The following is an 11,935-nucleotide window of genomic DNA, read 5'->3' on the forward strand; positions in this document are numbered from 1 at the left end:
GTAAGAAAAGATGGGACATAAACCATAGTCCATCGTTCTATGAGTGAAATGCCTGACTGTGCTATGATCACTTCTTCCGCTTCGTCAATTCCAACAATTGAAGATTGCCCTGATTTTCCAACATTTTCTGGAATCGTTTCACCCAGGCGTCCAAGGCACCTGGTTCAAACCTTCCCATGGTATTTTCCCATGCAACATGGCCTGCAATCTTGGCACGCTCCCACATGGCTGGTTGAAACTCTGCGATGGCGTCAGCAATATCGTCAGGCTTGGAGATAATTGCATTTGCAAGATCCATGGCATCGGTCATCGCCAAGTTTACTCCCTCGCCGGCAAATGGAGTCATGAGATGAGCTGCATCTCCAATGAGAGTCACTTTTTTGTGTGATGGCCATCTAACTCCTACAGGGAGCATGTAAAGGGAGGAGAAAGAGAACTTGGCACATTCATCAAAGACTGCGCACAATTTCGGATTCCAAAGTGCATAGTCCTTTTTGAGAGCAGCACGAATGGAATCTTGATTATTTATATCGATGCCAGAATTTTCGATCCAGTTTCCTGGTCTTCGGCCAAAGGCATATACCAGTATCGAGTCATTGTCGTTGCGTTGATAAGCCAGTGCAAGGCCGTCGTCCTCCCCAATTGCGTAGTAAGTTCCTTTACCGACCATCTCTGAAATGGCGGCATGTTTGGTGCTTGCTTCAGTCAAGTTCATTGTAAAAGCGGATATTCCAGTGTAGAAAGGAGACACGTAGCAGCATAGTGGTCTGATCTTTGACCAGGCTCCGTCCGCTCCTACGATCAAGTCCCATCCAGATTCCGTATGGTCCTTGAACTGAAGAGAATCCTCGGTGGCGGCTACTAGGTGATGGTCCCACTTGATGACACCGTCTGGAATTGAGTCTAGCAACATCTGACGAATCCGACCGCGATCGATTTCGGGACGACCGACATCTCGGTCTCTCAATTCGAGGACTGGATTTCCGTGCTTGTCAGCTGCAGTGAAGTCCTGATCGTCATAACGGGCATACTTCTCAAATTGAGAAGTCAAGCCACAGGCAGCTAATGCTGCCTGTCCTGTGCCAGGGTGCAGATCAAGCGAACCGCCCTGGGAGCGGGCGTTAGGGCACGCATCGTGCTCAAAGACGGTAGGGGTGATGCCGTTACGAATGAGGATAGATGCGAGTGTCAGTCCGGCGGGTCCACCGCCAATGACAGCAATCTTAGGAGACATTATTTTTAGCATTTAAATGATTCAAATGAAGAAATGATTCTTTTATTGTGAAGTTGTCCGTGAGAGCTTTTGTAATTTGGTTTCTGAGGATGAATGGAGTGAATGATTCTGTAATGTTCCAAGACATTTGGTGTTGCGCGGAGGGCGGTATTTATGTCTCTCGACTTCATTTTGTGGATCTCATAGGCACCTGTGTTTTGCATACAGACCAAGTCATACTGACTGCGTGGGTAAAACATCTCGAGGCTGAGTCCAGGGTTAGCATTCAGAATAAGCGAGGAGCTACCCGATGCCGAAGCAGAAGTCGGTGTTAAGATTAGGGTATGATTAGGGTTACTCCCGCCGAGGTTCCGATCGACCACATTCGGCTATGACATCATACCTTTACATGTCTTTCCTCCTTCGAACCTCTTTCATCCCAGTCTTTAGCTACAACAACTATTCCAACTTATTGTTCTTGAGGCCCTTCATAGTTTCATTGTCTCATTAGCAATTTCAATCACGATAACAGTCAACTCAAGTGTTGATCTAACAGATAGCCCTACGTCATGGAGAATCCAGGTATACTCAACACTACCATCACTTCACGAGAATACATATACTAAAAAAAAGATTCATTACAATAGTCCGCGAGATTCGGACGGTTATTGAGCTCCTCACTCAGTCTCCGCCTACCTTACAAGCCTCCACTATTGAGAAATTCTTCACCCCGAATGCCTCATTCTCCCATCCGTTCTGTCGGACCTGGTCCTTCAATGGATCTAGATGGCTGATTCTGGCCATTTATCGATTCTACAAGATCTTGTCACCTCGGGTTGACCTTGAAGTCATGTCAATTGGTGTGCATTCACAACCTTGACATTGTCATGCTTAATGATTTTGGAGGGCTAACAACTCATTGTATTGTACAGCCTTCGACCAAGACAACCTCAAACTCTACCTCACCATATCTCAAATTTTCTCCATCTTCATAATCCCCTTCTACCTCGCCCCTGTGACTCTAACAACAGTCCTAACCCTGACCACCGACCCAAACGAATACCGGGGCTACAAGGACTTTGAAAAAACTGGCCGCCAGCTTCAACAACACGACGACCAACCCAGCGAAGACACCAAATTCAACGACGAAACAACAAAATATTGGATCTCCTCACAGGAAGATTTGTATCAAACTACTGAGTTTGTGAAATTTTTCTTGCCGTTTGGTATTGGTGTCTTTGCGGTTTTTGTATGGCATGTGTTTGCTACAGCCGGTTGTGTTTTTGGATTTTTGATTTTGTCGCCTGTGACCTGGGCGGAGGAGAGGTTTTCATTGAAGAAAGAAGTACGTGAGGCTTTGGGGCATAATGTGTCGGAGGTGACGGGTAATGTGGTTGAACATTTTACGCATGAGGCGGAGGGATTGATTACTGGGGTTGCGGAATCTGTGCAAGAGCGACTCAAGGAGGCTTGATCTTGGGGTTTGCTGTGTTTACCTGCTGTTAACGGAAAATATACGAATACGCGTCGGCTTTTTGGATATCTTATTTTAATGCTCCATTTCATATTCATTGCTTGCAACATGCATGCCATAGCTGATCATTGTATGGGTCGTGGTGATTAAAAGGTTTCAAAGCTGACAAGAAAATCAATTGAGTATCAATCGCAGTATCTAAGAGCCTATGCTTGGAAAAACGGCAAATTAGCTAAGCCAGAGCACCCATTGGGTCCCACAAAGGAAGGACAATAGGATCTTGCTTCAACACATTACGCGTCTCTTTGCTCACGAATCGTGGATCGACAACGGCCTGATAGACGAATTCGTCCATCCACTTGTCCGTCATGACGAACCAGCCCTTATCTCCGGCACCCTCGCCCCATGAGTTCTGTACTCTCCATCGCACAGGCTTGCCATTTTCTACATGGACAGCCGTTAGAACCATGGCATGAGTCATTGCAGATTCCCCGGTCTTTAGACGTTGTTCTTTCGTCAGGCCCAATTTGATGTTGAAGCCTAGGTCAAAGTCGAATAGCTCTGTGTCCATGATTCCAGACGCAGAGTCAGAAAACTTGCCCACATCGCTGCCGAAGAAAACTGGTATGCCCGCTTTCAGCATGGAGATGGCAGCCGATTTCATTGTCTACCGACGTTAGTTCATCTCCAACTTGCTACTCTGATTGAACATAAACTTACCTCCATTTCGACATTCACATATCGAACCGGTACGCCTCCGACCACATTACCCAGTCTATCGACAGTCAAAAGGCGGTTGTATTCGTTTCTGGGATCATTAACCAGACTGAAGAGCTCATTGACATCGGCTCCACCACAGGCCCGGAGAGTCTGTTTGTCTGACAGTGCTGATGCGAACTGTGTAGGCTTCGTTATAACTTTGGTGTATTTATTGTCGGCATCATAGAATGTCCAGGTAAATTCATTGTCAGGACTTGGGGGTGGTCCCAACATGATCGTCAAAATGCTGTGAATCTCTTGTAGGAAGTACTCTTTGTGAGCGGCAATCAAGTCTGTCTTTCCAGTAGCAACTAGCTTTCGCAGAACTAATGCTTGCTCGCGCAGTTTAGTCGTGATAAGAGAACCCATCTTGCTGCTGTTCTTGGCATTGTACGAGTCAGGGTAAAGTGTCTGCGGTACCAATCCGTACTTATTGACTAGGTTGACCACAAAGTCCCACTGACCACCATCCCCAACTGGATCTGCAAAGAGGGCCTGCACCAGGCGACCCTCGAGGTCGTCTCCAGCCGTTTGAATAGCGTTCTCCAGGAACCAGTTGGATTTCTCGATTTTATCCCAGTAGAAGAGATACGACTGACTGAGTTCAAATTCTTTGAGGTTGTACTTCTTCATGATGGCAACACGGAAGACATTGGTAGAAGCAAATAGCCAGCATCGGCCGGACGATCGTTGGTTGGTGATTGGGGCGCCTTCAAAGGGAATCTTGATGTTGAAAATCTGGCTATCGGTAACGGCTGCATTGTTGTTGGTGAGGATGGCTGATACAGGGTTCTGTGACAGCGCGGAAATGGCGAGGCGGTTCTATCTAGTTAGCCCGAATTCGTTGATTTGCGTATCGATACGTCTTACTCTTGCTGAAGACAAAAGCTTCTCCTCCCACCGTCTTGTTTGGTCTAGAGAGATGGTGCTGACCCTATCGCTGACCTCGTATGGAGGGGGCACTTTATCTTGTTAATATTCTAGCCACGGATTGAATAAGGATTGACGTACAGATATCGTTGTCCACAAAGACATATGCATTCTTGTCGACGCTGAGGCGGGCCATGCCAGCCACAACCTCTTTTGCGTCGATCTTGGAGGTAGTTTGGCCCATGGTTCTCTAGAAGCTGGATGTTCAAGAAGGATTGGAAAGAGAGTAGAGTGTAACAAGTACAAATGGAAGAGAAGAAGTGCAGTTGGAAGGGACGAGACGGGGTCACGCGTTATCATCCGAAAATGGCAGGTGCGATATGCGGGGCTTATCTGATAAGGATTATGCTGGCCAATAGAAAGCCAGTGGGTGGTAGTACGTAGAAGCTGATCTATTATTGGAGGATACGCCCCATTATGGCTAAGCCATTTTAGCATTAAGGCACTCGCACGCTAACCATTTACAGATAGCTCATATATGCAGAGCACGTATTACTGTATATAGTTATACATCTTCATATTCTTGATTATGTGCAAGTCAGATTATTTGTTATTTACAAGCGAGAACTGCCGAAGTGACCCTCAAAGCAGCATCGCATTATCCAGAATTCCACCCGGCAGTTTCTTTCATCACATCGTCCAAGGACATCCCTCCAATCAGACAGTCCATCATGCCAAGCCGATATACGATGACCGAGATCTGAGCAGACAAGAACAAGTTCACAGTATGACGCACTGACTAGTTGCCGCGGAGTTTGTCTTTGGAATGGCCTTGACGAGCTTTCCTAGAAGCTTTGTGCTGGATGCGTTCGAGAGGCTCTCGGCGTCCATTGTGATTCAAGAATTTATCGTTGTTGGCGGAAGAAATGAGTGTGAAGGAACCCTTGTCCATTTGTTTCGGAGATTATTTATTTTTATTGCGTACCGCAGTCAGTCAGGAAACTACCAGAGATTTTGACAAAGTTTGCCTCACTCTCTTTGATTCGGTATATATAAGTTGATACAGGCCGTGTTGAGAACTTAATATAGGAAGTGGTTTAAATGAATGTTTAGATGCCTGTCTAGGCGTCTAACTACTGAGGGAAGACAAGTCTTTTATAGGCAAGGACTATGAATACTTCTCTAGAATTCTATTGTTCTGAAGATTTGTATTCATATACGTCCTGAATGGTTCCACAATCTCATCGACCTAACCATTCTTGTAACTGCCACCACAAAGTATCATTGTAAATTGTCCGAGATTCATATTTACTATAAAAACTATTTACAGAGCTGCCAAAGAGCTGCACAATGGACTATATTTATTATCTATATCACCATGAAACCATGAAACCATCGTTTCAAGAAGGCGTCAGGTGGTCAATAAATATTTATACCTCCCGTGTCACTCCCGGGCCTCATTGCTATTTCTGTCGTTAGTATACATAGCGAAAATTGATGTTTTCCCCATCCGTCCTGTCTTCTGCCTCAACCTGCAAGCCCAAGGCGACTTCGTTAGTGTCGGGTAGACCGTACACACGATCTCGTCGTTTATTCTCGAAGAGACACAAAGACTGCAGCTCGTTAGTATTATTTCCTAGACTGAATGGGGAGAGGTCTAACCAATATATGCCTCCCGTGACTGCCATGATCGCAAAACAGACCATCATTGCGAAGATGCCTAATGGATAATGCGGAGACTGAGATGTGCGGAAAAATTGGGGCCCGACGATATTTCCAATTGCTACTTATTGTCAATGCTGCGATGAGCGAAAAATGCAGGAATCATTCACTTACAGTAAAATACGGCAACGGAGACAGAAATAAATGTCTTCTTCGTTGTGCCGGCGTTGTTGGAAGACTGGAGACTCAAAACCAACACCCAAGAGACGTTATAGAAGCCCATCAAGTACACTCCAGCCAGAGAGGCAGTTCTGTTCGAGTTGATATCCAAGGCTAACCCAGTGTCCATATTAGCAAATACCATATTCAATTGCGGAGGTTACGTACTATGAATCATAACCGAACCTGCCAATGCCGGAAAACATGACAACACCCAGAGAAGGCAGCGTATGTTTGGTACCAAGAAAGTAATCGAAGTGGCTATTATCTGAGCGACAAAGGCTACAGCAGCCTGCGGGGTTGCCATAAGTGTGGTCTTGGTTTGTGAGAACCCATAACCGGAGATAATCAATGGATTGAAATTGGTGATACCGGCGTTGGTGATGGACTGTGCAACCACGTATATAGCGACGCACCAGTATTTGGGGTCGCGGAGGACTTCACGTACATGTGCTACTTTCCATGTCTATGGAAAGTCGGTTATATGAATAGCATGTCAGGAGTGGGAGGGCTCGGGAAAATTACATTGATGGTCGAAATTCCAGTCTGGTTGTGAGCTGTGCGCATTGTTGCTAGCTTCCTCTCATCCTTGCTGTAGAACCACGCTTTGTTTGGAGAGTCGGGCAGCAGGAAAATCGTGATTATACCAACCAGCATTGTGACAGTACCGTAAATCAGGAAGATGTACTATCCATGTTTTAGCAAAGGCTCATTCTTCTTTCAGGACAACGTTACCTTCCAGGCGGCCAAAGGGCCAGATATATGCCCAATCGCATAACTTAGAATGCCTCCAAAAATCTAATCCTGTGAGCATGTGCATCTTTATTAAAAGGGATCAAGGCTGTGTCACTTACACCAGCAAAAGTATTGTACCATAGAGCCGTCCTAATCGGCTGCTCGTTTCTCGAGTACCATACTGAGGTGAGGACCATGAAGCATGGCAATATACCAGCCTCAAATACACCCAACAAGAATCGCACTACAGCAAGGCCAGCAAAATTGTTACAGCCTGCCATACCGCACAGACATGCTCCCCAACAGAAGAGCATAGCTCCAACGTATTTTCCTATAGGTACCTTGGTCAAGAACCATAGAGCAGGAAACTCCATGCCGAGATATCCAAAATAAAAGATTGAGCCGAGCCAGCTATATTTCTGGCCTTTTAGGTTGGCATCTGTCTTCATTCCGTAGACTGCTGCGTATGCCATTCCATTCTATGAATGAGTCAGTGGTTGATTACGAGAGCACCACAAGAGGCTGCATGGGTTACCTTGTCAAGAAAAGCTAGAGTCGATGTTATTACCATTATTGGTAAGACGACCAGATCTGCTTTCAGCCGCAGTCGCTTGTTTTCTTCTTCAGAGAGAATCCCGGTCCCAGAGACCGTCGAGTCGCCATAGTTGGGTGCTTCGAGATTGTCCTTGGCCTTCAAATCGGCAACATTCTCGCTGGAATCCATGTTTTCAAAACTTCCCATTACTAATGATAGACGGGTTACCTCCCCCAAAATATAAATAAAATAGACAGATATGGTTTCAAACGCAGTGACCCAAAGGGAGGAACAGAACTGGCTTTATGGAAAACTCTGCTGAACACGCAATCGTCGCTATACGTCCTCCATCAACTCAAATCAACCCTGAGATATCATGGCTGTTATCTCGGGCCATGCCGAGAAGCTCTCCACTGGAAACGATAAAGTTGTTATCTGATGCCAATGAAGTGTATTAAAATCACGAAGCACACCACGCGTGAAGAATCGAGGATATCCACTCACTCGGACTGCACCGAGTGGAGTCGGACCTGTCCGCCGGCTCGGCGAACCAGAAGCTGTGTGAGTATACGGATATCGCAGCTTTAAATTCAAAGATTGTTCGCATATCCCAAAATATTGTAACCCTATGGTCATTCATTGCATCTCCAACATCCCCTCAGTCGTTCAATAACCATGCGAGGAGCCAACGGTACTGGAGCGACCCATGCTGTGGTCCGGGACTCGCGAAATGAGACCATTAGGGAATGATCTATTTTTCATAGAAAAGAGCTTCTCTGGCTTCTTGGCAAGGACTGACAATGCGAAGATTGGAATAAGGTACGGCGTGAGCGGCCAATTCCAGCTTGTCCCTAGAAACGAAGCAAAAGTTTCCGTTTTTGACTCTAATTTCCTGATAGGCGATGGCATTTGGGTAGGTTCCATATCTAACCTCGAAAGTCTTCCACGATTACTGATACGAAAATTCAGGAAGGCTTACGAGTATACAACGGTCGTGTGCAATTCTGTCGTGAACACATCGATCGACTGTTCCAATCCGCGAAAGCAATGGCAATGAATCTCGGCTTACCCAAGCGCGAACTAGTTGGTCTCATTCACAAGACGATTGATGGAAACAGCATGCAGAACGACAACGACGTTCACGTTCGACTGGTGGTTAGTCGAGGCTTGAAATCCACTCCATATCAAAATCCGAGCGTCAACATTGGCCTTCCCCTAATAGTCATCATCCCGGAACACAAAGCCGCCGAACCAAACGCAAAAGCCAAGGGATTACGTCTGGTTACCTCCCATATACGGCGTGGATATCCAGACACCAAAGACGAGATGTGGAATCATATCTCCAAAGCAACCGATCTCCAAGCATGTATTGGCGCTAATGTAGTTGGAGCTGATGAAGCGCTCGTGCTTGACCCTCATGGGTTTGTGAAGACTTGTAACTCGACCAATTTCTTTATAGTTCGGCAAGGTGAAGTATGGGCGCCGACTCGTGCGTATCAAATGCAAGGAATTACTCGCCAAAAGACTATCGACCTTTGTCAGTCTAATGGTATTCCCGTGAAAGAGGTCGACTTCACCGTGACCGAGGCTTATGGAGCTGACGAGGCTTTTGTTACCGGAACTTTTCCGAGCTATATTTACGTATTTGAGATTGACGGCCGGGTGATTGGAGAGGGGAAGAGAGGGCCTGTAACAGAGAGAGTATCTAATTGGTATCAAAAGATGGTGCAAGAGGATATTCAAAGGTCGAGGGAAACAATCATGTCGAAGCTCTAAACTGAATATTATTACTTGACCTTCGCATTTTGACTCCAAAGGAGATCGATATTCCACATACTCAAAAAAAATCAGCTTTATTTATTTTGTAATCTCCATTTTATACTGAACTGTTAGGTCAAATGTGTTTAGGGTTAGGGCTATGATAATTGTCATCTTCAAGTACCATTAGTTTCCGATGCCCACCTCTGCTCTATATAGCAAATAGCATATGAATAGGTTCGCAAATCATAAAATACCAATTTGTCTTTGTGAGATCATGAGGCGGTGAGGTGAACCAAGTGGATGCTGTTCCCTTCCGGCATTCTTGATGTTTTCGCGTCGAGCAAAATTTCCTTCATCTTTCAACAATCCATCATCGCTTCGAATCCAAGTTATCAGATCGTCCACACTTCAGTTTCTCTAAACTCCTTGAAGTGGGAATAATTGTGGACAAATGAATATTACGGATGAACTTACAGAAACCGACCCTGCTCTGATTGCGCCTGCAATAGCTCGGGCATGCAGTCGATGTCATGATCGCAAAGTCAAAGTTTGTATCCAACCAATTCACCAGGAATGTAATTCAATCGTGTAGCGTACTCTTATGCCGTGGTCCAGTCACTGCGTGAAAAGATTCAACGTTTGGAAGCAAGATTGTGCTTATCGCAGGCGGATCCAAGACAACATCTCAGTGAGCCTACTGGAGACTTCCAGAATGAAATCTACCTGCACCAGACTGTGGATCAGGAAGATGATGTTGAGAACATACACACTTTTGCAGACGAAGTTGGTAATTTAGTGGTTGGAGGGCTTGATACACCCTGGATGCAATATGGTAAGACAAGCCAACGCTGTTTTACAGGGCACGATGTTGATCGCATGTAGTCGGAAGTGCTTCGGGCACAACTTTCTCAAAAATACTTTTTCACCAGATCCATGCCCTATTGCTCGATGGAATTGTCTCTCAGAGTTTCGGATCAGGAGAACATGGCTTGCGTTCTGATCCTCTCACAACTATACAAGCAGGCCTTCCTAATAGACGGACGGCTGAGTACTTACTGGCACGATTTGTCGGACGTGTACATGTCTACTGGCCTATTATTCATCTTCCCAGTCTCCGAGGCTGGTTCACCGATGCATACACCATGCCACGGGAATTGTCAAACTACCAAAAATGTATCATATTCCTGGTACTTGCCTTAGGCACTCATGCCAGTAAAGAGGACCCTCTTTATAAAAAGTTGCTGGAAGTCAATACCCCCACTGAATATCTCTCTGCCGCCTTCCGATATTATGAACATGTTTCGGATACGCCAAATCTGCAAATCCTTCAAATACTCAACCTTTTGACTCTTTGTATGACTTTCTCGGGTGATATCCGTCACAATTACAGTCTGTGGCAAATAAGTAGGTATTCAATGAGGATTGCAATTCAACTTGGTTGTCATAGGAACAACCCCCGATGGCGATTGAGTGCTGGCGAGGTTGAGATGAGGAATAGGGCGTGGTGGTGTACTTATGCATTTGAGAGGTGGGTTTTCGTTAATAATCTGACAATTTTCACTAGATCCTCATTTATCTCTGATACAGGATGATTGCCGTTGCCACGGGTCGAATACTATCAATACGAAACCATGCCATTGACGCTCCATTCCCACAAATAACAGACGACGACAAGCTCACCGACGCAGAGGCAGTCATCTCCCCAACCTTTAATTTGAAATCGGTGATGCCTGCGGTCCATCTCTTCCGCTTAAGGCGCATTGCCGGCGACATACTCGAGTCTGTATACATCGCATGACCGAAGCATGGAGTTTCCCTAAGCCGCCATACAGTACGAAAAATGGCTGAGAACCTCAGCCAGAGTCTACAAAGATGGCATCTTGAACTATGTGATTATGTTCTGCCTGATTCGAACGAGTATCTAGAACTACAAATTGAGTATGGCCTTGCTTGTTTGCTGCTAAAGAGACCTTCACCGACATTCCCGAATCTTAGCTTTGTAGCAATTGAATCATGTGCAGATGTTTCGAGGATGGTGTTGGAATCATGGGCTGAGTTTGAGGCCAGAAATGAAAGGATCAAGACATGGTTGACGTTTCACGACATGCTTTTGACAGGCATGACGTGGCTGTATAGTCGCTGGAGATCTCAAGCGGACGATCACTCTACGACCGAACATGTGGCACAGATATGCAGCCGATTGCTAACTTCAGTATCCCAAGGCGAACAACGATTAGTCAAGCATGTTCATTTCTTCAATCAGCTCATAGATGTGGTACTAGCACACTGCTATCAGAACGAACGGATCTATCGACCCGGACTTGCTGGAGGTGATGGTCCTGAAGGAGAGCATGATCTAAACTTGGCGGATCTAAATTTTGATCAAATATTTACGGAGATGGATATAGGGTCGCAGGTTGATATTGCGATAGATGCGTGGTCGTCGTCGTTATTTTTTCCTGAATAGCTCCAGGCACTACCTAAGTATTCAGACATAAAACATATCTCATATACCAGTTCTAGGATCTCTTAAAACAATCCAACTAGTGTTGCAAGTTCTTCAATTCTCAAATTGTGGAAACAACCAAGAAAAATGCACCCCTTATCTCAATACCTAGCTCCTCTCGGAACCTCTGGGAAACGACAAAGACCAAAATTACCCTCATTCCCGTTTTAGCTTAGTTAGACCCATTATAACCTTAATACG

General features: G+C 45.5%; 7 protein-coding genes across 7 annotated transcripts; 4 read left to right on the forward strand and 3 right to left on the reverse strand.

Moving 5' to 3' along the window:
• Nucleotides 1-67: 67 nt before the first annotated feature.
• EYB26_000050 (uncharacterized protein) lies at nucleotides 68-1,234 on the reverse strand (the record flags this gene model as incomplete). Its single annotated transcript, XM_054259367.1, has 1 exon — nucleotides 68-1,234. One exon carries the CDS (start codon nucleotides 1,232-1,234, stop codon nucleotides 68-70), a length of 1,167 nt encoding a protein of 388 aa, XP_054115342.1.
• Nucleotides 1,235-1,782: 548 nt separating this feature from the next.
• EYB26_000051 (uncharacterized protein) lies at nucleotides 1,783-2,687 on the forward strand (the record flags this gene model as incomplete). The annotated part of the gene is made up of 3 exons (XM_054259368.1): nucleotides 1,783-1,795; nucleotides 1,861-2,073; nucleotides 2,146-2,687. The coding sequence occupies 3 exons, from the start codon at nucleotides 1,783-1,785 to the stop codon at nucleotides 2,685-2,687; spliced, it is 768 nt and encodes a 255-aa protein (XP_054115343.1).
• Nucleotides 2,688-2,919: 232 nt separating this feature from the next.
• Nucleotides 2,920-4,560, reverse strand: EYB26_000052 (uncharacterized protein; the record flags this gene model as incomplete). Its single annotated transcript, XM_054259369.1, has 4 exons — nucleotides 2,920-3,354; nucleotides 3,408-4,268; nucleotides 4,317-4,408; nucleotides 4,458-4,560. 4 exons carry the CDS (start codon nucleotides 4,558-4,560, stop codon nucleotides 2,920-2,922), a joined length of 1,491 nt encoding a protein of 496 aa, XP_054115344.1.
• A 1,231-nt stretch (nucleotides 4,561-5,791) lies between these two features.
• EYB26_000053 (uncharacterized protein) lies at nucleotides 5,792-7,656 on the reverse strand (the record flags this gene model as incomplete). Its single annotated transcript, XM_054259370.1, has 7 exons — nucleotides 5,792-6,099; nucleotides 6,153-6,311; nucleotides 6,366-6,663; nucleotides 6,723-6,884; nucleotides 6,933-6,995; nucleotides 7,052-7,411; nucleotides 7,468-7,656. The coding sequence occupies 7 exons, from the start codon at nucleotides 7,654-7,656 to the stop codon at nucleotides 5,792-5,794; spliced, it is 1,539 nt and encodes a 512-aa protein (XP_054115345.1).
• Nucleotides 7,657-8,142: 486 nt separating this feature from the next.
• EYB26_000054 (uncharacterized protein) lies at nucleotides 8,143-9,243 on the forward strand (the record flags this gene model as incomplete). Its single annotated transcript, XM_054259371.1, has 3 exons — nucleotides 8,143-8,158; nucleotides 8,367-8,380; nucleotides 8,437-9,243. The coding sequence occupies 3 exons, from the start codon at nucleotides 8,143-8,145 to the stop codon at nucleotides 9,241-9,243; spliced, it is 837 nt and encodes a 278-aa protein (XP_054115346.1).
• Nucleotides 9,244-9,679: 436 nt separating this feature from the next.
• EYB26_000055 (uncharacterized protein) lies at nucleotides 9,680-11,026 on the forward strand (the record flags this gene model as incomplete). The annotated part of the gene is made up of 4 exons (XM_054259372.1): nucleotides 9,680-9,775; nucleotides 9,844-10,060; nucleotides 10,111-10,756; nucleotides 10,816-11,026. 4 exons carry the CDS (start codon nucleotides 9,680-9,682, stop codon nucleotides 11,024-11,026), a joined length of 1,170 nt encoding a protein of 389 aa, XP_054115347.1.
• A 42-nt stretch (nucleotides 11,027-11,068) lies between these two features.
• Nucleotides 11,069-11,695, forward strand: EYB26_000056 (uncharacterized protein; the record flags this gene model as incomplete). The annotated part of the gene is made up of 1 exon (XM_054259373.1): nucleotides 11,069-11,695. One exon carries the CDS (start codon nucleotides 11,069-11,071, stop codon nucleotides 11,693-11,695), a length of 627 nt encoding a protein of 208 aa, XP_054115348.1.
• Between the last annotated feature and the right edge of the window lie 240 nt (nucleotides 11,696-11,935).

This window comes from Talaromyces marneffei, chromosome 1 (assembly GCF_009556855.1).
Source record: "Talaromyces marneffei chromosome 1, complete sequence".
NCBI lineage: Eukaryota > Fungi > Ascomycota > Eurotiomycetes > Eurotiales > Trichocomaceae > Talaromyces > Talaromyces marneffei.